Raw genomic sequence first — 27,810 nt, forward strand, 5'->3', positions numbered from 1 at the left:
GCCGCTACAAAGTGTCTTTCGCACTGGAGGACCCGACACATCCAAACTTTATACGAAGGAGTCCATTTATTTCAATGCTAAACAGTAGAGGAGAAAAAAACAACACAAAGCGCACATAGTGCATCAAATGATATAGTAAAAAAGCCACAGATAGGTGATCAGTTCTGTTGCCCTGGTTGGTTGAGCTAGGAGCACAACATCCTTGAAAGCGTGTTTTAAAATATTGCTGCAGCCTGGGCTCCGATCCGGATCCAAAGGGTCCAGTGGTAAATGGTAATTTGAGAAGTTTGAGGAAAAAACGGATTTTCCCTGGAGCTGCTAACTGGTAAAACCCTTCTTGAGTAATGAGGATTTAAAACAAGCAAATGTAATATCCGATATTGTTTTAATTACTACGCGTTTCAAAGCTGGACCGGCCTCTTCATCAGGTAATACAAATGCTATTTATTTTATTGGGCACTATGTATTTCTGGATTCCTCCTGTGGTGGCGCTGCAGGGAAATTTAACTCCTGCTGCCAGGTTTCCTTACAGATTACAGCGGATTTCGGGGGGTTCCAGCGGAAGTACACCCTGTGATCAGTTTATCGCCATGAGACACGTCTAACAAAAAGGGATTACCCAACGCAGTAAACCCATTTAACATCCATTTTGAAAGCAATTAGTTCTTCCATCTTAAGGGCATTTTGTAAATCACAGCATTTTTTTATTGCAATCCTTCTATTTAAGCAAAGTCCAGGAGTTCATTTAGGTTTCCTCGTTCTCTGAAATCCTATGGAAACGTTTTAGTTTTTCAGTAAATAATCTCTACTCTCTCCCAGCTGCTAAAGTTACTTTCTTGACTTTATAATATTGTTGGTTTTGTTTACGCCTTCGTCTTGGGCTTTCCAGGAGAATCCAGTTATTCCTGAATGAAATTTGGGTTTATCACAGTGGTTGTAGCACTTTTATAAAGTGGGTTTTGGGCCTGTAGAAAAAAAAATATACATATTAGTTGAATCGTTACACTGGCTCAGACACTAGAGCACTAGTTGCGAATCCTAGAACCATGGCTTCTATATGAATAATGCATGTGTGTATAGGTTCCTAAGTAGGGACATTCTCAATTAGGGTATTATAACCCTGAGTTCCATGACCCTATAAAAGCACATGACCACAGGTTAGGGAGCTCCAAGGAGACTTCTAATAATAATTCACAGTAGAGTGTTACATTATCCCTTCAAGACTATCCCTTATTAAATAACTTTAACTACTTCCACATCTAAATGAAGTTCTGCAGCAGCTGAAATGTGTAAAGGACTGCCCACCCAAACGTGCCCCTAAAAGCCAACCACACCTTGTTCCCAATGACTGCCATCTAGCAGCAAGCATAGTGAACAACTGGCGCATGATGCTGATCCTTCAACAGGCAGAAATGGACAGAGGTATATGAGGTATTTATTATGTTTTTCGGTATTGGGGTGAGAGGTTAGATTTTAAAAAAGCAGAACAACTAAATAATGTAAAAAGTTTAAAAACTTTAGGGCAGTGTAGTCTACTATATTATTCCATACCTCAAAAAAAAAATGTATGCCAACACATACTAAAGTCAGGCTTTTCCATGTGCATGGACCCTGTACAGTGGCACGTGGCGGCACAAAGGGTCAGTAATTACGGATCTATAGGCACGCTGTGTTCTGCTGTATGTTGGCACTGTATTGTCCCTCTAAAAAAACGCATATTCAACATATTCCTTTGTAGAACTGTTAAATACCAACATATTTTAGTATGCGTCGGAGCAAACCTCAATTTGTTTTCCGCTGTGTGGCTCCTTATAAAATCAGAGGTATATCAAGGCCAGTATATAGGCTTATAGCAGACTATGAACACTATATTGCAGATCTGTACAATACAGATCCACAATGTAGCCTCGTGCACGAGGCCTTTATCTGTTGCTCAAATATGTTTTTATAATACAATTTTGCAAAGTAACACAAGTTATAGCAATACATGTATAATTGACTTTTAGGATGTCATTTTTTTTTTTACAGTAGCATTATTGGTGGATAATGTACGAGGAGTCGTGGTCCATTATGTTTGGTGGTATCTTTGGGATCAAGATGTGTAGAATTATGATAGTAACTGAAGAAAACAGTATGTCGAAGAGAACTTTATACTGACATCATTCCACTGCTCTTGGCTTCGGGCTTTTAGGAAGCGGTGGTACTCCTGCCGGTCATACACCTCCACAGTGACTCGATACACAACAATGATGAGTAACCCAAAGAGCACTATACCCAGAACCACGCCTAGGATGAGGTACTGTGTATGATCTTGGATATCTGGAAAAGGAGAAAAAATAAATATATCATTTTCAGCAGTGCAAGACGGTGAGTTTTAGGATCATACAGAATTTAATAGGGTGGAGATTTTTCTTTGTTTACTACTTGTGAAATATCAGTTTATGTGCCCAGAATTTACCAAGATAACATGACTATTATGTGCTATGGGCATAATTGGAGTATTTCACAATAATGGAGGCTTTAAGGAACACTGGAAAATATAAGTCCATGAGTTATACTTTCCTGTCTAATACACTATATTTGTTTTTTGGGATGGACCATCAATGTTTTCTTGTGAGTTTTTTGAACACCAGGATCCCCAACTGTCAAAAAAGGTTGCGGCATTTATTGTTTACATAGGCACAGTGGTGTATCCGTAAAAGTGGCTGTTCATGGAACTGCATCTCGTCAAATTGATTGTGCTGATCGGCAGGGGCACCGGAGGTCAGATCCCCACCAATCAAACATTGGTGGTGGCCTATCCAACAGGTATGCCATCAATGTCGCAGAACCCCTTTTAACAAAGATTCACCATACTTTGAATATGCTGTTACCATGTCCACTCAGGTTTTGCCTTTGTGAGTGTATTAGAATTTATTTGAGAGATTTCATAAAAATTTTTTTTGTTAATCGAAGAAAATAAAACACTCTGGTGCCGATTTCTACTATTCTGTCTGCTATATATGACCATAATTCTTCTACATATGCCGGTAAAATGGTAGGCGACTATGTACATATCTAGTGGTTATTATAATATTAAGTGCAGCCAATGATTACTACCTAAAAGTCTTTAAAAGTAATTCCTCATCTCCAGTCCTTTATCACTTGTACAATGAAAGACTAAAGTGAGCAGTAATACTCCATTCACATCACGTTTTTGTCCAAAATTTTGCGTATACGCCGGGAAAAGCTCCCGACGTATACATTAAACATTGGCTGTCCATAGGCTATTATGGTACCTGTAACGTATATGTCATAAGTCCATGAAGTATACGTTAAACGGATGCCATACGGTAGCATACGTCCGTCATAGGCTCCTAAGCTAAAAAAAATAAAATAAACATACCTTTCAGGTTGGAATAGCGTAGTCTACTATATTATTCCATAGTTCAATTGTGCCATCGGCTTCTTGCCTGTGTTCAGCTTGTCAGCTTTTTTTTTTTTTTTTTTTTTTTACTGGTATATGTGTTTTATATGGCTTTTTTATGTGGTGTTCTTAAAAAATTGTGTGTTTTAGTACATGCGTTCTTACATGCTTTTTTGTGTGGTGTTTTTCACATTGCGTTTTAACAATTCCTCTTTGCAACACAAAAACGCAATAAGAAAACGCAAGACTCGGGGAAAGATGCTTTTTTTTTTTGATCAGGCGAAAAAACTAAACAATGGAGATCTATGGGAGAAACTAACTGGCTTAAAAAAAAAACACTAATCCAACCCCATGCTGCAAATGCAAAAGGATACCACTGAGCCAAACTTGTTGCAAAAAATGGCATAAAAAAAGCCATAAAAACTCTGCCTTTTTCCTAAGAATACTGTGTGGGAGAGCACTCTTAGGGTATGTGCACACACACTAATTACGTCCGTAATTGACGGACGTATTTCGGCCGCAAGTCCCGGACTGAACACAGTGCAGGGAGCCGGGCTCCTAGCATCATACTTATGTACGACGCTAGGAGTCCCTGCCTCTCCGTGGAACTACTGTCCCGTACTGAAAACATGATTACAGTACGGGACAGTTGTCCTGCAGAGAGGCAGGGACTCCTAGCGTCGTACATAAGTATGATGCTAGGAGCCCGGCTCCCTGCACTGTGTTCGGTCCGGTACTTGCGGCCGAAATACGTCCGTCAATTACGGACGTAATTAGTGTGTGTGCACATACCCTTAGCTGTAAAGTTGACCCTAATCCATCAAATTAATTATGTTACAGGTGTTCTTCAGGTTCGGGGCAGTTTTTTACACTGATGACCTATCCACAGGACAGGTCATCAGTATATGATCGGTGGGGGTCTGCATCGGTGGACCCCGCACTGATCAGCTGCCCCCGGGCACCAGAAGCAGATGGCTCCAGTCACTGTATAGTGGCCGTGCTGGGTTACTGCAGGTCTGCTCCTGTTCACTTGAATAGGAGAAGAGCTGCTGCACGGCGGCTATACTGTGACCGGAGCCTTCTGCTTCCGGCTGCCTCGGTGTCGCATCCCCACTGATCATATACTGATGATCTATCCTGTAGATAGGTCATCAATATGAAAACCCACCGCCATCCTGGAATACCCCTTTAAGTGTGCTGACTTTTGATATTAGGCATCAGCACAGTCTATGGAGGCAGTTTCACAATACCACTAGGGCATGCGGTCATCTGCAATTACGTACACATCTCTCACCATGACTACCAATATAATCATATTAGTGTTTTTTTGCTGCTGCTGATATTTGTCAGCCCCTGACATTTTGTGAAAAATTACCCTCTAACTGGACGACGACATTACATTTGGCTTTTGCTCGATATTTTTTCTTCTAGTGAACAGCACTCCTATCAGTCCTCGGAATGAAGCACTATCACCTTAAGGCCTCGTGCACAAGTCCGTAAGGGTTTTTGCGAATCCGTATTTGCGGAAGTAAATATGGAAACACTCCCTTATCCGTCAGCAATTGCGGAAGTGCCCAGGGTTTGTGCCTTAATTGCGGACTGGAATAGGACATGTTCTATATTTTGCGGATCATTTCTATGGCCCGGACACACGTCCATAAATATATGGAAAGGTGTCAGTGACTTCTAGAAATGAATGGGTCCGCAATTTCATCTGTAATTACCTGATCCATATTTACGGGTGAAAACTACGATGCCTTAAAGTTGCTTTCTTCTTTGCCAGGAAGTGGGGGAAGGGAAGTGACAACTGCTCTGAGCACATTCCTGTCTTAGAAAGTGGTTGTCACCCTTCCAGCCCATTCAGTGAAATATCATTAGTCTGCCAGCATAGCCTACTATCATACTGCACCCTAAAGACAACACCGTGGAAATGTAAGGCAATGTCATATCTGACTGACGTTGCTCTTGAACACTTCCACTTGCTATATTTGTATACACCATTATCACCTTGCTTTTCCTTCACGAGAATATGAACTAAATCTCCATCTTCCGTGACCTGGAATGTTATCAGGGAGTCTTCCCCTTTCTCTTGGCACCAGCCTTCCTTATCCTTCTCACCGGACTCTGAAGCTTTCAGCATGGTGACAACTACATGTTCACAGTATAGGGAGCAGTTCTCCTTCAGCAGTCCGGTCTGAAATGCCTTACACTCTGCACATGCACTGCAAGAAAAAAGGGGAAATTCAAATCTTACTTTTATTATAAAATGGAGGAATCATTTTCTAATATGCACCCTGTTCTGATTTGGCGTACCCTCCACCCATCAAATGTATGTGTTCTCATGATATCTATCTAAACACTGGGGAATTTATCAAAAGGTATTGTGGTGTAAAAATTTGTAGTTCACGCCATATTTGCACAATAATTTGCAGTTTTTTGCCAATTTACACCACCTCTGCCACCTTTCAAAAAGTGGGCATTACTGGGGACGGGCCATCCACAGGCCGGCAAATTTACTATGATTTCCCTTTCGGGCGCACGGACAGTTAGACATGCGCCAAATTTATTAAGAGGCATGCACCTCCTAATATAAAGAGCGCTGAAGTAAAATGTGCCTAATTTATTACGACTGGCATATGAAACACCAGTCTTAGGCCTTATTCACACGGACGTGTCCGTTTTGCAAGCGCAAAAAACGCTGCGTTTTGCACGCACAAAAGGTGGGTGTGGCATCAGCATATGGTGCGTGGCTGCGTGATTTTCGCGCAGCCGGCATAATTCTGACACTGTTTTTATGTTTACAAACAGAAAAGCACGAGGTGCTTTTCTGTTTCCATTCATTCTTTTTACTACTGTTACGCGAATCACGCGCGGCACCCGGAAGTGCTTCCGTGTGCCGAGCACGATTTGCACGCACCCATTGACTTCAATGGGTGCATGCTGCGTCAAAGACGGGCAAGTATAGGACATGTCGTGAGTTTTACGCCGCGCACATACGCTGCGTGAAATTCACTGACCGTCTAAACGGCCCCATTCACTAACATAGATCCGTGCGACGCACGTAGCACGGACGTATAACACGTTCGTGTGAATAAGGCCTTAATAAATCCCCCCCCCCTGAATGTTTAGTCAGTAACTCACTAGGGAAATTTAAAGGGCTATTAGTTCAGCAAATAATTATTATTTATAGCATAAACTATTTATACATTTTTTCTAATATATACCAGCATCAATTCCTCACAGTTTCTATTTTATATTTAAGATCTCTGCTTGCAGCGCTTCAATGGGACCCTTCATTGGTTAATTCCAGCAGATAAAAATCTGCCCTGGTAGTGTGACCGTTATCAGACATCTGTCTGGATGGAGCCCTGCACCTGCATATCCAACACTTGACCAAGATAGTTTTTATCCACTAGATACTGGATATGATACTAAACCCCTTAGATCTGACGGATTTGCTGCAGCAGTTATACCATATATAGCATTTGCATTACACTACTATTACAGTTTCAGCAAATAAAGGTTATGAATTACACCGTGTTCCAAATTATTATGCACATTGGATTTAAGTGTCATAAACATTTAATTATTAGTTTTTCAATGAACTCATGGATGGTATTGTGTCTTAGGGCTCTTTGAATCATTGTAATCAATCTCAGACACCTGTGATAATAAGTTTGCCAGGTGTGCCCAATCAAAGGAAAACTACTTAAGAAGGACGTTCCACATTATTAAGCAGGCCACAGGTTTCAAGCAATATGGGAAAGAGAAAGGATCTCTTTGCTGCCGAAAAGCGTGAAATAGTGCAATACCTTGGACAAGGTATGAAAACATTGGATATTTAAAGAAAACTTAAGCGTGATCATCGTACTGTGAAAAGATTTGTGGCTGATTCAAAGCCCAGACGGGTTCGTTCAGATAAAGGCATAATGAGGAAGGTTTCTGCCAGACAAATTAATAGGATTAGGAGAGCAGCTGCTAAAATGCCATTGCAACGCAGCAAACCGGTATTGGAAGACGCTGGTGCTTCTGGAGTCCCGCGAACCTCAAGATGTAGGATCCTACAGAGGTTTGCAAGGTGTGCATAAAGCTATTATTCGGCCACCCCTAAACAATGCTCACAAGCAGAAACGGTTGCAGTGGGCTCAGAAATACATGAAGACTAATTTTCAAACCGTGTTATTTACTGATGAGTGCCGTGCAACCCTGGATGGTCCAGATGGATGGAGTAGTGGATGGTTGGTGAATGGCCACCATGTCCCCACAAGGCTGCGACGTCAGCAAGGATGTGGCGGAGTCATGTTTTGGGCTGGAATCATGGGAAGAGAGCTGGTAGGCCCCTTTAGGGTCCCTGACGGTGTGAAAATGACCTCTGCAAAGTACGTAGAGTTTATGACTGACCACTTTCTTCCGTGGTACAAAAAGAAGAATCGTGCCTTCCGTAGCAAAATTATCTTTATGCATGACAATGCACCATTTCATGCTGCAAAGATACCTCTGTGTCATTGGCTGCTATGGGCATAAAAGGAGAGAAACTCATGGTGTGGCCCCCATGTTCCCCTGACCTCAACCCTATTGAGAACCTTTGGAGCATCCTCAAGCAAAATATCTATGAGGGTGGGAGGCAGTTCACATCAAAACAGAAGCTCTGGGAGGCTATTCTGACATCCTGCAAAGATATTCAAGCAGAAAATGTCCAAATACTCACAAATTCAATGGATGCAAGAATTGTGAAGGTGATATCAGAGAAGGGGTCCTATGTTAACATGGAACTTGGCCTGTTAAGTTCTTGATTGAAAAGCTTTTGATTTCTGTAAATATGTCCTCCTTATGCTGCAAATTCAACAAATTACCATTTTAGTTCTCTTTACAACCTTTAAAATGTTTTGATCTCTGTTGTGCATAATAATTTGAAACAGTGTATTTTGAGTTTTTTTACTTCTAAAAAAAAAATCTATTATCATTAGGAGATTTGTTCAATAGAATTTGCATTATACTCCAACGGTTGATGGCTTGAAGATTATACTGACTGTCATTTGCATTGACTATTTAGGAAAATCAGTGAAAAATAACATTTTGCATAATAATTTGGAACGCGGTGTATGTGCTGCAGGGGGATACAGTGATTTATGTGCTGCAGGGGGGATGCAGTGAGATGTATGGACTGCAGGAGGATGCAGGGATATTTATGTACTACAGGCTGAGACCTGTGACACCTGTAATGTAGAATGTCTGACAACAAGGTTCAGAAATTGACCTTGTGGCCGGTTCTTCGTTCAATAAAACGACAGCATCCCTAATTCAGAGTATGTTAAGTAATCCCAGCTTTAACGAAATCCTGGAAGTTACCTGTACTTCTGACATGGTGTCTGGCATCCAGGGCAATCACTGCACAGCTTGGTAAAGTACCCTTTGTCACAGACACATTTGTTGCATTCACATTTTCCATGTCCACTGCATATACCATCAGGTGTCATACAAACGCTGGTGTCCAGGCTGCAGCCGCACGCGCTGCCAGTGTAGTTGGGAGAACACTTACAGGTACCACAAATGCAGACTCCCCTGTTAAGACCTGAAAATGAAGGCAGAACATACATTTACCTAAACTCCTGCTTGGTTTATAATAGGATATGATCATTTTCTCCTTTGTGTAAAAATACCATTAGTGAGAGGTCATGTTTGTTTAGTGCCGTCATCAGTTAAATGGGTGCATTAATTTCAGTCATAATGATCTTCTGATATGTTATAGATAAAGCGATCTCGATGTTGATGGCGCTATATAGATAAATAATAGATACATGTGAAAGGATAACATAAGGATCCCACTTATATTCTCAGAGCACCATCGCTTTCCAGACTGACAGGCTCTGGAGATCACTGTAAACTCTTTTCTCACTGCACAGAGTTTTTTGTACTGAAAATGTAATTGAATTCAATGATCCTTTGCTTATTATACTCTGAGCGGTCACAAAGGGGTTTATAGTGATCTTTAGAGACCTTTCATTCTGCGGCAGTTCGAGATCACAGACTTCACCGATGTAATCTTCTCATAGTATATATAACTTGTGTCTAGATTTCCCATTTAAAGAAGGGGTATTCTATACAAAATATTAGGGAATTGCTGGAAAGGTTGTTTTATGACAGTCTGTAGTTTGTGTACCACTCAGATTACAGACCGCCATAAATGATAGCGAGCAGTTTATCCTGCTACTGATTTCTCCTTTTGGACCACTTTCCGGGTAGGGGGAAGGATGTAGCAGGTTCTAGGTGTTGTGAAGAGCGCACACAATTTTTGCAAGAATAGACAAACATTTAAATCCATGTATGACCTAAAGTGTGGCCTTCTTTATTGGTGGAGCCTAAGACATTTGACAATCTGTGTCTAGAGCAGGGGTCTCAAACTCGGCCGGGTAAGTGGGCCGCATATAGAAAAAATGGGAAGTTGACGGGCCGCATTACTTTCAAATTTGATACAATACAAAATTATTGTTAATCAATTAGTTATTTGAACTACTATAACACTATATTACTATAATAATAATACTACATTACTATAATAATAGCGCTAGGTTTAAAATTTGAGATATTTCTCCACGTGCTTATTTCAACAATCCAGCTTTCCAGTTTAAGTGTCGCTAAATGCAGTCCGGCAACTCAGTTAGCACACATGTCAAGATTGGGCAGCCCCTTTTTAGATAGTGCCGCAGTGGCCTCTGTGGATGCTGCCGCAGTGGCCTCTGTGGATGCTGCCGCAGTGCCCTCTGTGGATGCTGCCGCAGTACCCTCTGTGGATGCTGCCGCAGTACCCTCTGTGGATGCTGCCACAGTGCCCTCTGTAGATAATGCAACACACCCCTAGATAAGTCCACAGTGCCCTCTGTAGATAAGGCCACAGTGCCCTCTGTAGATAAGGCCACAGTGCCCTCTGTAGATAATGCAACACACCCCTAGATAATGCCAGTGTCCTCTTCAGATACTGCCACACACCCACTTGTAGATAATGCCACAGTGCCCTCTGTAGAGGCTGCCACAGTGCCCTCTGTACATTCTGCCACAGTGCCCTCTGTACATTCTGCCACAGTGCACTCTGTAGATGCTGCCACAGTGCTCTCTGCAGATGCTGCCACAGTGCCCTCTGCAGATGATGCCACAGTGATGTCAGGGGCTTGCCCAGAGCTGGAGTCCCGGAGCAGAGCCGCTTCTGGCACTCTGCCTGGGATTCCAGCTCTGCTCCTGACATCACTGTCCATATATGGACAGAGATGTCAGGGGCAACCCCAGAGCTGGAGTCCCAGGCAGAGCGCTAGTAGGCTCTTCCTGGGACTCCAGCTGTGCTCCTGACATTACTGGGACTCCTGCTCTGGGGAAGCCCCTGACATCATTGTCGATGTATGGACAGCGATGTCAGAGGCTCAGCAGAGTCCCGGAGCAGAGCCGATAATAGCGCTCTGCCCGGGACTCCGCTCTGGGGAAGACCCTGACACACTGTCCATATATGGGCAGATATGTCAGGGAATTCGGCAGCGTCCCGGAGCAGAGCCTATACTAGCGCTCTGCCCGGGACTCCGCTCTGGGGAAGACCCTGACACACTGTCCATATATGGGCAGATATGTCAGGGAATTCGGCAGCGTCCCGGAGCAGAGCCTATACTAGCGCTCTGCCCGGGACTCCGCTCTGGGGAAGACCCTGACACACTGTCCATATATGGGCAGATATGTCAGGGAATTCCACAGAGTCCCGGAGCAAAGCCTATACTAGCGCTCTGCCCGGGACTCCGGCTTTGGGTAAGCCCCAGACATCGCTGTTCATATATGGACAGCGATGTCAGGGAATTCCACAGAGTCCAGGAGCAGAGCCGACACCAGCGCTCTGCTCCACTCTGGGCAAGACCCTGACACACTGTCCATATATGGGCAGTGATGTCATGGAATTCCACAGAGTTCCAGAGCAGAGCCGACACCAGCGCTCTGCTCCGCTCTGGGCAAGACCCTGACACACTGTCCATATATGGGCAGCGATGTCAGGGAATTCCACAGAGTCCCGGAGCAGAGCCGACACCAGCGCTCTGCTCGGGACTCCGGCTCTGGGGAAGCCCCAGACATCGCTGTCCATATATGGGCAGCGATGTCAGGGAATTCCACAGAGTCCAGGAGCAGAGCCGACACCAGCGCTCTGCTCCGCTCTGGGCAAGACCCTGACACACTGTCCATATATGGGCAGCGATGTCAGGGAATTCCACAGAGTCCCGGAGCAGAGCCGACACCAGCGCTCTGCTCGGGACTCCGGCTCTGGGGAAGCCCCAGACATCGCTGTTCATATGTGGACAGCGATGTCAGGGAATTCCAGAGTCCCGGAGCAGAGCCGATACTAGCGGCTCTGTTTCCCGTGGGCCGCAGATGACAGCCCCAGGGGCCGCATGCGGCCCGCGGGCCGCGTGCTTGAGACCCCTGGTCTAGAGGCTCCGGAGATGTACATCTGGTACTGGGTTTCATGATTAAGATACTTGCAAACTTTTAAGAAATTACTTCAAGGAGAAAGTTGATGTTGCACATGCCTGTTACAAGTGCTTCCATAAATGAGATCCATTCTGCCATTCTCACCCACACTGCCAGAAAGTGACATGTGAACTGTCATTATCTGGCCGTACACATGTAGCTTTTTCTTCTGGCACGGATCAAACATCAGCATGAGGTGAAGGTTAGAAGTGGTCTATGACTTATTGCTCTTGCCAAACAGACTTGCCGGTCAAGGAGAATTTTTGTGTTCTTGGAGTTTCTAGCACATTGTGGCAGTGTTGGCAAGTATGATCTGAGGTATATAAAAATTCATGAATTTACAATGTGAACAGTTTATTAATTTACCTCCACATAGCTGTCCTTCATATCTTTCACAGCTTGCATCATCACACTCGCAAAATTGTCCTCGTACGTGTTTATTGCAAGCGCAGCGCCCACATTCACACTTTCCACGCCCGTTACATGTCAGTGAGCCGTTTACGATGCAGCCTTCATTGGAACCGTGTTTATTTTGGGGGCATTCACAATGTTTTCCTTTATATCCATCCATGCAGCTGCAAAAAAAGAACTTCACTTAGTCATAAGGAATCCAACATCATGTGGGCTGCAGAATTTCACAGCCTAGGCTAATAATGTTCAATAGGAAACTGCACGACCTATATTTTAGAACAGGCCTGAATAAATCATGCCTCCCATGGGTCCCTCTTTTGAATTAACAGTCCCTCTTATTGGCCCACTGGGCTTGATGGGCACTACTATGGGAACTGTCAATTTTATCTTCAGAGTATGGCCAGGATGTGACCTGAGTATTCAAGTGTGAGGTTTACATCTAGAGAAGAACGTGCACACTGCTTTAAAAACCAATATGTCCATCTTTCTCTAATTTAGTTTGGAGAGGTTGGCGCTAGAATGGCTAAAAAAACGCCTACACATAGCATGAAGAAATAATAGATTAATACAGAGAGACGTTGTACCATGTGTTGTAGGGTAAAGTTATGGATTTGTTAAGCAGAGTTGAAGTTTCGGGATATGGTTACAATGGAATAATTTTCATAATGTAAAAATATTCAATCTACCAATATAGCATCTTTAGCAAATCCCCCACCCTCTTCTGCCTTTGTAAAAGTCGTTCTTCTGGCATCGATACCACATTTGTATATGGTCTCCAGGCTGTATGCATAGATGTGTACACGCCATTACCCATGAGTGATGTTGAATATGATTTTGACATCAGTAGTTCTATTATTACCTGCAAATGCCACAGCTGTAGTTTCCAAGACCCCCAGTGCAATAACTGGAGAAAGCTTTCTCGTCCTTGCAGTCACATTGGCACACTGGTTCGACGTCCACATTTAGCTCTTCGTTGAATCCCAGTACCCTGAGCTTGAAGCTCTGCAATCCATCCTGACACGTCTTCTCATCCATCCATAATGTCACATTAAAATCTACCTGTGAGAATTCAAATCAGAACTTCAAAGTCATCTGAGAACTTCCCACCTTTTCATCTATATTTCCTCAATATGTAATATAATGAACCAAAAATGATGATTATGTCTCTGGCCATCTTTAGTTATTTTGGCTTTGATTTAAAGCCGAGTGTTGTCTTCCTATTCATAAAAATCCCACTTATGCTGCATCAACGTTTTGTTCATATCCTACAGGACTGCAAACCCAGCAGCAGAACGCACGCATGGTTTCTGGAAGCCTATATGTTCTTACTATTCTGGCACAGGCTGCAGTGATCTGGTTAAGGCCTTGTTCACACGGCACTCCAAAAAAAAAACCTGACGTGTAAACATGTCAAAAACTGTAGCGTTTTTGTAAAGAGCTTTTTAAAATACAGGCATTTTTTACGTGTTTTCATAAGTGGTTTTTGATGCATTTTGTGCGCAGTTTCGGCAATTTTTTTTGGGCGCATAATTAGGACTATGGGAATTAGATGAGTTTTCAGCACGTTTGACACGCCAAAGTGTTGCCCTGGCGCTTTTTTTTTTATGCGATGCGGTTTTTAAATACGCTCGCGTAACAAACCGCGTTGTATGCACTAACGATGTGCTTTCCCATTGATGTCAATGGGAAGCTCAAATCATGCGTCTATAATACATTTTTGGGCGAGTAAAACGTACCAAAAAAAAAGAAGTCAAGTACACGCTGTGTCAACAGGACCTTAAAGGGTTTGTCCATTATCCACAGAATAGGTCATCAGTATATCATCGGTGTGGATCCGATGGACACCTGGACCCCACACCTGGACGCCGGACATACATGCCGGAAGCAGTTGGCCACGGAATAGCGGCTGAGCTGCAGTACTGCAGCTCTGCTCCTATTCAAGTGAATAGGAGCAGAGCTGCAGTTCTGCTTCCGGCTCCGTACATCGCATAATGTGCAATAACATCAGGTGCCCGCAGGCAGCTGGAGCAGCTGAACGTTGCGGGGTCCGGGTGTTGGACCCACATGGATGATATACTGATGGCCTATCTGGTGGATAGGTCATCAGTTGTCCAGTAGTGGACAACCCCTTTAAAAGTACGGTATATCATTTATAGGAGTTGTCTGCTTTGGATAATTCCTTTTATTTTAGAAGAGTCTCTCAAAAGTAAGATGACCATAGGGTACCCTGCTTCTGGGACTGCCAGCTGTAGCCTGCAGGGAAACCTGACCGCAACTAATTCCCTGCAGTGTTAACACAGGGTAAAGGAAGAATTACATGGTGGACATCAATGTCTATCCAATGCATGGATTGGACAAGTCCTCCAGAGCAATAGAAGCCACTCTCTTCGTAGCCACTCTCTTTTCTGGATAATAAACTTTGGCTTTGAACGGAGGATGCTATATTTTTTTGTGGATGAACGCCTCTTGGGGGATATGTTACACACTACTAAACAACACCACGTCGCACCCACTATTGTTCACTGCTGTCGATCTGAGAAAAGTGTCAGAAAGCTTTAACGTTAATGTCTAATATATTTAGTTTTAGTGTCATTAATTAGATTTAACCCTTTTACTGCCAGGGTATTTTGGACATTTTGCACCTCTAGTAGCCAGGACAATTTTCATCTGTACAAAATAAAAAAGTAAAAATAAAAATCAAATGTACAAAATAAAAAAAAATATGTATCTTTTTTCTGAAAGTAGACACCTGGCAGGTTGTCAAAATGCCACTCAGCACTTTATACAATGGCACCGTCATGCAATGAACAGGAGGTCGATTGACAGAGAAATGTCATAGATTATTACAGTATCCAAATGTCATTTTGTCATTGGCATCAGTGCATCATTAAACCTCCCCCATTCTGTTACTAGTATAGTAGTTCAAGTCAAAAGACCAAGACCTTATAAACAGGCACACAATATTTTTCTAAGGCCCCCTGCACACGGCCGTAGCCATTTGTATGGTCCGTGATTACAGCACGGACGGGCCGCGGACTGTCACCCGCATTTGTGGGCCATGCTCACATTAAAAAGTATAGGAGCACAGTCCGTAAATGCATAAAATAGGTCATGTTCTATTTTTTGCAGGTCATTTCTATGGCCTTGACACTTACCCGTAAATATACAGAAAGGTGTCCGTGGCCCATAGAAATAAATGGATCAGTACTTTTATCCGCAATTACAGATCCATAATTGCGGATAAACATTTTGGTCTTGTGCATGAGGCCTAAAACGGTGGTTTGGAAAGATGTGAAAAGGTTTCTACGTTTGTTCCAATATAATTTTAAATCTGCCATCACCCCTGACGAAGCACCAGCGAAACGCGTGTCGGGTCTGGCAGCGGTCTCCCCTCCCGGTCCTGATCTCCTGCTCATTTTCCACTATGTAGGTGTAGGTATACTGCTCATTAGTTTGCCTATGACTGCACTTTGCATGTATTTTATTAGGTATCCATCTGTGCAAATGTACTATGCTTAGCACCTGCCTAAAAATATTGATTGATGCTTTTTGTGTGATCTTTTGACCATTTTAACATCTGGGGGACCAGGCTGCTTTCATGTTCGGATTCCATCTCTTTATGAGGGTTCATTCTTTTTACTGTGTATAGTTGTAATGTGTTTTCTGTGTATTTTTGACTGAAATAAAGATTGTTTGTAATTTTGCAAATACTTGGTCGTGACTTTTCTTCTTTTTCTGGTTTATTATATTAGTCACTGTGACCATCGGCACAATTTGGGGCATTGCTCGGTTTGATAATTTCAAATCTGTAAAATTTAGGTGCATTCTTACCACGTGAAATTATAATATTTAAATGTCATAGAATTTTGAGCAGAAGTTTGTATGGCTGCTATTAATTTCAAGTTTATTTTGCCAGGCACCTTTCCCTTTCATGTATATTTAAAGGGCATGTACATAAGTTTACATATAGAATTAGTTTACATAATAAAGTGAGTAATTTGCAAATATGTTGTATCTACTTATATCTATATTCGGGATCTTTTAGAATGATAGATACTGTATTTCAGATAAATAGGATCATTCTAGGGGGGATATATTTTGATGCAGACTCCCTGTGATTAAAGGGGTTATGTGGGGACCAAGAATTATTAGCAGTGTACTCACTGCAGTATGTGAGTACACTCGCTAATATACATTCCGGTCCCCCGTCACGCTGATTCTTAGATTTTCATAGATTTTTATAGCACTGCCGGGGGACAGGAAGTCTCGTTGCACAGCCTTCTTTGATGATACGACTCTTCGTCATGTGACCGACACCGCTGTACTCCATGTTACTCGCTCTACTACTGCTACTGCTGTGGGTACACTGCTGATAATTTTTGGCCCCCACATAACCCCTTTAAAACACTTCAACTAGCTTCTCCCAGCCTAAAGGGGCTAAAACATTAAAAAGCGATCCCTTAAACGGAAATATCTTCAATCTTCCCCAAGGGATCATTCACATGGCTGTGTTACACATGTGTAATATGGTGCCCATAGACTGTCATGGGCCCATACTGTACTTCTGTGTGCCTCAGATTTTATACATATGCATAAAGAGGATTTTTTTTTCACAAATTCATGAGGGATTTGTGAGGAAAGAAAATCGTGGTGTTGCATACCGTATCTGGCCAGTATACATGGAGGTCCCACATGGTGGCAAACAGAGTGTTTATGGACCGTAATAAAGATTCAAAGGGATTCCATGTGCCTTTGAACAGAGTTTGCCTTGTGCATGAGCCCTAAAAGCTATCCCAAGGAATAAAAAAAAAAAAAAAAGAATCGCCAGTTAATATAATTTGAGTTGTTAACAAGTTATATCGGTTTCTGGGAAAGCTTGGTGATAACCAGTTTTGTGGACGATACATCTCCCACTGAGGTCGCCACACATGTTATATACAGTAGGCGCGGCCTAGTTATAGGTTGATAACACCTCCACCCCTAGGAAATTTTGTGTTCGGAGAATTTAACTTTGCTCCATTGGAAAATAACTGAAGACACCTTGTGACTCGCACACAACTTTAAGTTGCTTTGTAGCCCCAGCCGTATTGCTGCATACCGAGGAAGATTTCAGCAGGTCTCTGGAAAAGATAGGTGATCATGATAGTCGTTACCCAGCTTTTCCACTAGCAGACATTATTCTGAAACCGCTAAACAGAATTTTTAACAACTTGGCAGACGTAAGGGCTCATACACACAGACATATTATGGTTCGGTTTTGCACGGAGCTGTAATGGTGCTGCCATAGAAGTACATGAGGTATCTGCTGTGCCTCCGATTTCATACTGGGGCATACAGAGACTTTTTCTGTACGAATCCGACAAAAAGAAAAACACTTGTCATGAGGATCAGTTACCGTATGTATGCATTGCTTCTAGAGGAGAAGAGCCCTGTACATACGGCACCTGACAGAGCCTGTGCAGCTGTACACATAGTGCGTCTATGCACTGGGGGACAATCTTTGTGTACACAACTCTGTGTGTGCATGAACCGTAAAAGAACATAAGAAATACTTTTTTTTTTGCATGGCTTGTGGAAAGTTCCAATTTCCAACTTCAGTTACCTGTTACCTAGCTCCAGCTTTCGCTCCCATACTATATTATCAGTGTATATACTTAATGTATTTATTATACTATGAATATACTTACATACATATTTATGTTTACATACCATTTGGTTTATTTTGACCCCTGAGCACTGGCCATGCGACTGTCCCGTCTTAGTAGAGTTCGGACAATAAGAATCGTAAGAAATGTGAATTCCTTTTGGTAAATTCACATGTTCCAAGTTTACAGTAGAAGACAAATTCTGAAAAGAAAGACGGAACAAGATAAGATGTGTAAATCCATTCTTGGTTCCACTAGTAAGCGTAGACACAGGGGACGCAATTGCCCACGGCCTCCTCCCAGGTCGTCCTGCCCTGTGGCGGAACTACCACTATAGCTGTCATAGCGGCTGCTACGGGGCCTGTGGCATGAGGGGTCCCGTGCTGCTCGACACATAACATTTATGGGCCAGGCGGCACGGGCTCCCTCACTCCTGGTGGCATCGCTAGCACTGTAGGGGCCCCTGATGCTAGCGACTGCCACATTTAAATGTATCTGCACCCGCAGGACGCAGATACAATTGAATACTATGGCGGAGCAGCTCCCTGCACTGCCATTCACTAGACTTCAGGCCATGTTAGGCCTGCAGCTTATAAGACACTGGGACAGAATCCCTGCGATAGGCCGGCATGATAACGTCACTGGATCATGCCGGCCTATGCAAGGGTCTCGGCGTCTCAAGGCTATGGAGCAGCTACATCTGTCACAGGAACGGGGCTAGGTGACTACAATTTTTTTTTATTTGTGGAGTAGTGTGGCCCTATCTACAAGGGGGCCTGTGTGGCACTATGTACAAGAGGGTCTGTGTGGCACTATCTACAAGAGGGGGTGTGTGGCACTATCTACAAGGGGTGGCTGTGGTGGCAATATCTACAGGAGGCACAAAGTGGCATTATTACTGTGTGGGGGCATAAAGTGGGTAGGTTACTGGTGGGGCACTTTTATTGTGTCGAGCACTAAGGGATCATTATTACCATCTGGGGCACAGTGGATTACGAGTTTGTTTAGACAATATGCACTTTGGGAAAAACGGGAACAAGTACGGCGCTGCTTCACAAATGATGGTACAAATACTGTAGAATGATGAAGTTTATTGAACAATCAAGGCTACGCGTTTCAATGCCACACCGGCATCTTCCTCAGGCCATGTCGTATACTGACTGCTACTTCCGGGCTTACTTACACTATGTGGCGCCGTGTTTTTTCCTTTCATTTCTCTACCTAGATCGAGTTTGTTTAGAGGAAGGGGTATAGGTGGGGTGGGTGCTGAAAGAGCGATGTTTTTGTGTCAAATTCTGCAGAGACGAGTCTTGGCTGGAATAAGTCGTGTCAGTGGTCTGGGCCAGATGGAGAAAAAAAGGGAAAGTGAACTACTCTAATCGGAGAAAACATCACCTGTGAGTCACTGGATATAAATGTGCTATATTCACTTATATAGTCTGCAGTGCTCCTCTGTATAACTGGCTTTTACCACTATACAGTCACTATGTGGTGGTAATCTTAGTCTTTGTATAGTGCTTTTTATTCAGTAACAGTACGGGGGTATTATTCAGTCACTATGGTTATGGTGTGGAGGTATTATTCTGTAAGCGTATCGGTGTATTATTCAGTCACTATGTGGTTATGGTGTGGCGGTATTATTCAGTAACACTATGGGGGTATTATTCAGTCACTGTGTGGTTATGGTGTGGCGATATTATTCCCTATCAGTATGGGGGTATTATTCAGTCACTGTGGTTATGGTGTGGCGGTATTATTCAGTATCAGTATGGGGGTATTATTCAGTCACTATGTGGTTATGATGTGGTGGTATTATTCAGTAACCATATGGGAGTGTTATTCAGTCATTATGTGGTTATGGTGTGGCATTATTATTCAGTCACTATGTGGTTATGGTGTGGCGGTATTATTTGTACCTTATATTGTGTTGTTATTATTGGTAATATTGGTCTTATAATAGTGAGTTGTATTTAGTAACATTATGCATGTAATATTTCATCTGGTATAGTGGTATGATTTAATAACTGTATATGTATATAGATAATTTTTTATGTGAGGGGTGACATATTCTTTGGGACTTCCAACACTCCTGGACTAGCTAGAAATCAGCGATGCAGTTCTCTGCACTCTGCCTTCTGAATTGACTGCATTATTGATACAGTAATTCAGCATTTGGGGCCCCACTTTTAACTTTGCCCAGGGCCACACTTTGTTTAAAACCGGCCCTTGATGGACTACTCACATTGTAAGCTTGAGATATCAGATTAACCACATTGCTAGAATCTTCCGTTAATTCACCAACTGCAGATTTAGGAATCAGCTCACTTAGTCCCTGAGAAGAGAAAAAATAAGGTCAATTATTAAAGCACAGTATATTTTAGATTACCCCTAGCGGACACTCTGATATCCTCCAAATCCCAGACTAGAAAGTCTCTGACCGTGAAGCATATTTACTCTTCCTAGATAGAAATCTTTGTTGTACAAACCTGATAGGTAGAGAGGGCATTACGTGTGACCGCAAATATAGGCTGAATATTGGCTGCCGTGAGGATCTGGGAAAGATGTCCCACTGATGGATAATCCTGTACAAGAGACACAAGGAGAATAAAATATTTCTTATAATCCAGAGATTATGATGGTTAAAATAAGGACTAGAACTGTAATATGACTATCATTACTCACAAACATATTACTGTGGTGATACTCTCCATTCTCATTTAGGTGGCAGCGCCCATCAGTAGGGATGTAGATACCAGCTAATTTACCATCCCCTGCCATGTGAAAGACATCATCAGAGGCAAACACCAACAGACGTGTAACGTTCCTCCAGCCAATGTGATCCTGCAATAAAGATTTGATACACAGAGGAAGTGATCTGGTAAATCTAGTAGGCTTCTTTAACCCCTTCAGGACCCACCCATTTTTGGGATTTTCGGTTTCATTTTTTTCCTCCCCACATTCCAAAAACCATAACTGTTTTATCTTTCCGTCGATATAGCCATACAAGGGCTTGTTTTTTGCGGGACGAGTTGTAGTTTTCACTGTACCATTTATTAATGTATTCGGAAACTTATTTGTGGGGTGGTATTGGAAGAAAACAGCGATGCCTCAATCTTTTTTCACCATACGGTAAAAATGGCATGTGAACTTTATTATACCAGTCAAGGTGATTACAGCGATACCAAATTTATATATATATTTTTTATGTTTTACTACATTTACAAGGAAGAAACTAATAGTTATAAAAATAAAATTTAAGTTTTGTCGCCACATTCTGAGAGCCATAAGTTTTTATTTTTCCATTGATGGAGCGGTATGAGGGTTTGTTTTTTGCGGGGCGAGCTGTAGTTTCTATTGGTACCATTTTGGGCTACATGAGACTTTTTGATCATTTTTTATTTAATTTCTTGTGGGATACGAAGTGACAAAAAAACAGCGATTCTGTTGTTTTATATTTTTTTATTTTTACGGCGTTCACCGTGCGCATTAAATAATGCTATATTGTAATAGTTCAGACTTATACGGACTCAGCGATACAAATTTTGTAGTTTTTTTTTATTTTTTACATTATTTTAGAGGAAAAATGGGAAAAGGTATTTTTTTAACTAATATTTTTTTTTACACTACTAAAAACGTTCAACTTTTTTTTTTACACATTTTGTAGTCCCCCTAGAGGACTTGAACCAGCGATGTATACAACTAATGTATTGCAGTATATTGTCATTTTTACAGGCTCCTTTTAAGCTGTGCCAGAGACACGGCTTAACAGGGGATGAAGAAAGGCAGCCCTGGGGGCCTTCATTAGGCCCTTGGGCTGCCATGACAACCATTGGTGTTTGTAACGTCTTAGATGCTGTGATCGTGCTTGATCGCAGCATCTAAGGGGTTAAACAGCCAGGAACAGCACGATCTCTGCTCCTGGCCATTAGTCCTGTGTGTCAGCTGTAAAACACAGCTGACGCCCGCTGTGTACGGGTCGGGCTCAGTGGGTGAGCCCACTCCAAACATCACCTCCCCCACCACGACGCAATAGTGTGTCGTGGCAGGGGAACACGTTTTAAAGAGGATTTTTTACTAGGTCAAATAAGTTGAACTGGTTTACTGACCTGAATAGCGCTGTCTCCATGATTACAACGCTGTTTTTTGTTTGTTTTTTCCTGGACCCTCCCTTTTCAAAGATAGGGCCCACTGTTTTCTTGGCTCTCTATATGCAAATTTGCTGTAGTTAGCATGAATTACGTGAATTACCCTTAAACTGCCTCAAGCTGATTGGTCAGCATCAGAAGCAGGGAAGCTAGTTCCACCCTGTTGGCTAACTACAGCAAATTAGCATATAAGCTATGAAAATGTAAAATGCTAATTATATTTTTAATATTATAATAGAGTGGCGTGACCATAACGCCCTGAAACCTACGACTGAAACTACATATGTTGAGCAGCCTCCTAAGTCAATTCTATATATATTTTGGTTTTCATTTGGTTTCTGATATGTTATCTGTTTTATATAGGACTACATGTATGTGGATTATGACGGAGAGAGTTGTCAGTGAGACATTAGTTATATTCTGGTATTAGACTACGCCATTAATACAGATGTCATACAATTGGTGCACTCTGTCTACAGAAATTAGCAATTATACCTATATTAATTATATACTCTTGAATGGAAATTCTCCATTGCTGTGTACTATAATGCTATTTTCTGAGATGACGCAAAGGTGAACAGGAGCTTTGCATTACAGCACCATTGTAAAGTCACATCTTGTCTTAATTTTTCTTCAGTGGAAGAAGAATTTGCTATACTATTCTTATTAGTATGTATTTATGATGATGGATTCTGAATATCTATGCCTTCTGTTCTTACTGTGCACACAGCTGCCTGTAGTATTGCATCAAATCCTCCCTCAGGTGTGTCCAGGTTGCCTGAGATATTCTCCGCACTGACTCGTTGTTGGAATAGCGTGAGGTTTGAGGTTAAAGAAAGGACGTGTCGGTAGCTGAAGGGTGGCTGGCAGGGCTCTGTTCTGGATTGGCAAGGATTCTGCATCTGCCATTCCAATGTGTTCACAAATGGTAACACCGTCTTATCCACAAATGATCCAAAACCTGAATAGAATATGTAACGTCAGAAATACATCCACTTCTGCCACAAAGCAAACACTGGTCATACCATCAACACTAAGGCCCTTTTCACACAGAGTTTCATACACTTCACTCCATTCATTTTTAGCAGTACTCGCAACACAGCGAGATCACGCTGTGCAGTCACATACTCCACATTAACTTTGTCTTGAGAGTGAATAAACATTGCCTCCAGCCAGGACGCGATGTCTGTTCATGCTCCCGACACTTCAGTAAAGTTTCTTGGGGACTTACTCACACAGCGCAGTGGGATCTCGTGAGATCATGCTTTGCTGTCATTCACAGAAACTTTACCGAAGTGTCGGCAGTGTGAATAGACATCGCGTCCTGGCTGGAGGCAATGTCTATTCACTCTCAAGACAGTTTGGTAAAGTTAATGTGGGAGTATGTGACTACACAGCGTGATCTCGAGAGATCACGCTGTGTTGCGAGTAGTGCTAAAAATGAATGGAGAGAAGTGTATGATGCTGATTGGTCAGCATCATACACTTGTCTCTACAACGTCCACTTGGTAGAAAGGTAAAAACACGCCCAGTTGTCTATTAAGAAACGAATTAGCATAAATCTAAAATTGTTCATAACTTGCTCAAAATTGATCGTTTTTCAAAATAAAAAACGCTGTTGTTATCTACATTACAGTACCGATCGGATTATGTAGGAGATAGGGCACTTATAATCTGGTGACAGAGCCTCTTTAAGTGAGCAACTGGACTGTCACTGTGCAATAGTTGTGTGACATTTCTGTGCAGATCAGGACCCTTTGCTTAATTCTTTGAATCTGCGGAGGTCACAGAGGTTGGGCCCCACTGATCATAATGTTATGGCATATTGCTTGAACATTAGAAGATGGGAATACGCCTTTACACATTAGAAGAACACTAAATCTATAGTTAGCAACTTACAAAAGTGCAGTGCAGTGGCTAATGTCAATAACATACATATATGTAAATGTCAGAACTGTGATAAAGTAATGCTCATGGTCATAGAGAAAACTTTTTTCTGGACTTGGTACTGAAAAACAATACAGTCAGAAATGGCTGATAGCAAGAAACAAAGGATTGTATTCAACTGCACAGCAAATTGACCTAGAGCTGTAAAGTAGTAGTACAGTACCTTGCAAAAGTATTCCCCCTAATGGTGAGTTACCTGTTTTGTTGCATTACAACTTGGAATTAAAATTGATTTTAAGTTTGATTATATGGAATGGACCTAACAAAATAATCCAAATTGTTACAGTGGAATGAAAAAAACCCCCAAAAACCTGTGATTGGCAGCAGCGGTCACTTTGGATGGAACGTCATCCCAGGAGGCCGGCATGGATGAAGAAGTACCGCATTATGGGTAAGTATAAGATTTTTTTATTCTGCTGCAAAAATCGCAACATCTGCTATTTGTGGCGGCTTTTACCTCCCATTGAATTGAATGGGGAAAACCCGCAACAAAAAAGCAGTGTTTACGCAAATACAATTGACATGCTGCAGATAAAAAAAAACGCAACGCAGGTCAATTTCTGAGCATTTTTTTCACTTATCAGTTACGTAGCGTGTGGATGAGATTTGTTCAAATGCTGCTACTCTATTATACTGCGGATTTTCGCAGTATTTACGCTACGTGTGAACCCGGCCTTAATGTTTAGGGTTTTAAAATCAAAACTACATGTTAATGACCAGATCACTATTTTTATTTTATTTTTTGGTTTTAGAAACCATATTACGGCACCGTGTTTAAAATCTATTATTGTGGCTTTTTCCATTCAGTTTTTATGACCTTTCTTCCCATTGAATTCAACGCAATCTAAGGGCTTGTTCACACAGAGTTTTTTGCAGGCAGAAAATTCTGCCTGTAAAAATCGGCTCCGGTTTTTCAGTGGTTTTGCACCACACGCGTTTTGTGCCGCGTTTTTTAGAGGCTTTTTTATTTAGCTATCTCCAACAGAAAGATGGAATAACCGCGAGCGTTTTTTGCCGAAAAAAATAGCGGCAAAAAAACGAGCCAAAAACGTGTTTATTTTCGTCTCCCATTGATTTCAATGGGGTTTTTCAGGCGGAAAACGCCTCAAGATAGGGCATGTCGCTTCTTTTTCCCGCGAGTGTTTTTTTTTGCTCACAGTAATAAAAACGGCTCCACCCGGGAGTCGATTTCAGATGTTTTTTGCCTCGTTTTTTGTCGCGGCTTCTGCGGCAAAAAACACATAAAAAAAACTCAGTGTGAACAGGGCCTAAATGGCGTGCACGTTGTTGTTGTTTTTGTTTTTTTAATACGCATAAAATATGTGTGGTTAATTACTACAATGTGGGAGTTTGTTTGCTAAATGTCCAAGAAGCACTGATCTCTGCAATTGGTACTGGCTCCAGTCTAGTAAAATCTCTAATTGTCACATATGTAAACAACCAATGTCTTACATAAACATACACATGCACACACACTTTGCATCAATGCCATAGAAATCAGATTTCCTTATAAAAAAGACAAAACCAAAGAAAACCCAAATATAAAATACATGAACAGATTATGTTCTGACGAGCTTTCACCACTAGAGGGCTCAGTTTGACAATAGAGATAAAACCTAGTTGAAATGGGCTGAGTAGCAGATCTTCTGGTGTCTGTATGCATGTTATTTCCTGCAGGCTACCCCGGCAGCGAACAACTCCTAATATTTGTAACAATAGAGAGTATTAAATGAACACTGTGCCATTTTGTTACTGTCGACCATACATATGCACAGGACAGATGCTCAGGTCGATGGTGATCAGGGCAAATGTGCCCTACACTTGTCAAGAGTAAGGTAGACAGGGAGCCCAATATGACTGTCGCTCAAGGGCCTATATATTTGGAGCCTGACGCTGTATATGAACCCAGAAGAACTAGCCATAAGTCCAGTTTTCTTTTTCTAACTGATCAAGGAACATTTTTTTTACTATTATGGTAAACTTGTCTGAATGAAAGAATGCTACTCCACAATGGAAAGTATCACCATAACGTCACTGAGGTCAAAAAGCAGCCTGAGCTTATATGCCATACTATTATTATATTACTTTTTCGTTTATACTTTAAAAATCAAATGACAAAAAAAATTACTTTAATCGGCAAAGTCGCTCTGTAGTAAAATGTGTTTTGTTTTTTATTTTAAATAGTTACCTTACATATATACAAGTATAAAACCGCTTCATTGACATGGACGGGTGTGACGTCACTAGTTTAAATCACCTTCACGGACCACCAGGAATCAAAGAAAGAAAATCGGGTCTGTTGTCATACGTAGATGATTATCATGACAACAGGGGCGTACAAAGTTGAGGGAGGTCCATGACAGAGAATAAAATGGGGCCACCTTCCAGGGGAGAAAGGGGGTTTTGGTGTTTGTTTGCAACGATATCCCCTAACTATGATCCTTGGTTTAATTCTTGTCTGTTTATTTTGTAGGATCTTAGGAAAAGGGAATACCTGCACATGCTCTCACCACCCATTAATATAAGGGGTGCAGACTACCTCTCTCCACGGCCCCATTGCATAGAATGTAAGCCTTTGCATGACAGCCTCTCCTCTTACCTGCATGCAGCGAATGGCATTGCGGATAATAGGGATATTGATTTCCCCACTGCTGCTCCCCCTTAAAATTTGGATAGGCCCTTACTATAAAGGCATTAGCAAAAGTCTGATTATATACAGTAGTCTTGCTCCATAGAGACACCAACATATGCACAGTTCTTTCTCTCACACTCAAAAATCTGTTTACTGTCTTTGGAAATAATGCTGTTTCAAAATCATGTCCTATTGCAAGACTTTCCCTTCCCAGGAGATTAACAATGGAATTTAACGGTGGTGGGTCAAGTGTTTTTTGTCACCTAAAGATATAAATTTTTTATATGAATTGTTATTTTATGTACTGTTATTTTAATTTTGTATTTGTCACCTGGATCATACCAATGCGAACAGACTTGGTGACCTTGTGTAGAACTTCCTGAATGTCACTTCCTAATTTCTTCACGTTCTCCAAATCATCCTTCATGGAGTAAGACAAGTCCATCAGGTAATAGAGATCAATGGGGTACCCCTCTGCCCGCTTAAACCGAACTCGAAATGTTTTTTTCTCTCCTGAAATTCACAAAGTATTAATGAATCACTAACAATCTAGATAAAATAAAATAGTACAATTTAAGGGGATAATACCATCAGATAGTGACACATTTTAAAATCCTTTATAGCATGTTAAAGGGGTTTTCCAGTCTCAAGAAATTGATGGCCTATGCAGAGGATAGGCCATCAATATCTGATTGGTGGGGATTTAAACCTTTCAGGACCAAAGGTCATCGATGCCTCAATGACCAGCCCCATTTTTTCAAATCTGACATGTCATTTAAGTGGTAATAACTCTGGAATGCTTTTGCATATCAAACCGATTCAGAGATTGTTTTGTCGTGACATGTTGTACTTTATGTTAGTGGAAAAATTTGGTCAATAAATTCATAGCTTATTTGTGAAAAACACCCAAATTTTAAGAAAATTTGCAAAAACTATAATTTTTCTAATTTTAAATGTAATCTACTTGTAAAACAGATAGTAATACCACACAAAATTGTTGATAATTAACATCCCCATATGTCTACTTTATGTTTGCATTGTTTTTTGAACATTATTTTATTTTTCTAGGACGTTACAAGGCTTAGAACTTTAGCAGCAATTTCTCACATTTTCAAGAAAATTTCAAAA

General features: G+C 41.7%; 1 protein-coding gene across 1 annotated transcript; it reads right to left on the minus strand.

Annotated features, from left to right (window-relative positions):
* Positions 1–62: 62 nt before the first annotated feature.
* On the minus strand, positions 63–27,142 carry ITGB7 (integrin subunit beta 7). The gene is made up of 12 exons (XM_075850087.1): positions 27,025–27,142; positions 22,823–23,064; positions 20,641–20,799; positions 20,445–20,540; positions 20,201–20,290; positions 18,023–18,160; positions 13,173–13,372; positions 12,269–12,477; positions 8,756–8,978; positions 5,414–5,628; positions 2,159–2,319; positions 63–965 (listed from the first exon to the last, which is right to left on the minus strand). The coding sequence occupies exons 1-12, from the start codon at positions 27,125–27,127 to the stop codon at positions 900–902; spliced, it is 1,902 nt and encodes a 633-aa protein (XP_075706202.1). The 5' UTR covers positions 27,128–27,142; the 3' UTR covers positions 63–899.
* Positions 27,143–27,810: the final 668 nt, after the last annotated feature.

This window comes from Rhinoderma darwinii, chromosome 2 (genome assembly GCF_050947455.1).
Source record: "Rhinoderma darwinii isolate aRhiDar2 chromosome 2, aRhiDar2.hap1, whole genome shotgun sequence".
Classification (NCBI taxonomy): domain Eukaryota; kingdom Metazoa; phylum Chordata; class Amphibia; order Anura; family Rhinodermatidae; genus Rhinoderma; species Rhinoderma darwinii.

Excerpts from the sequence above, each read along its gene's own strand:
- ITGB7 (XM_075850087.1), bottom strand. The coding sequence starts at position 27,127 with ATGGACTTGTCTTACTCCATGAAGGATGATTTGGAGAACGTGAAGAAA. Across the intron at positions 20,291-20,444 it reads ATGCCCTCTCTACCTATCAG|GGACTAAGTGAGCTGATTCC; the intron begins GTTTGTACAACA and ends TTCTCTTCTCAG. Across the intron at positions 2,320-5,413 it reads TCTCGTGAAGGAAAAGCAAG|ATATCCAAGATCATACACAG; the intron begins GTGATAATGGTG and ends CTCCTTTTCCAG.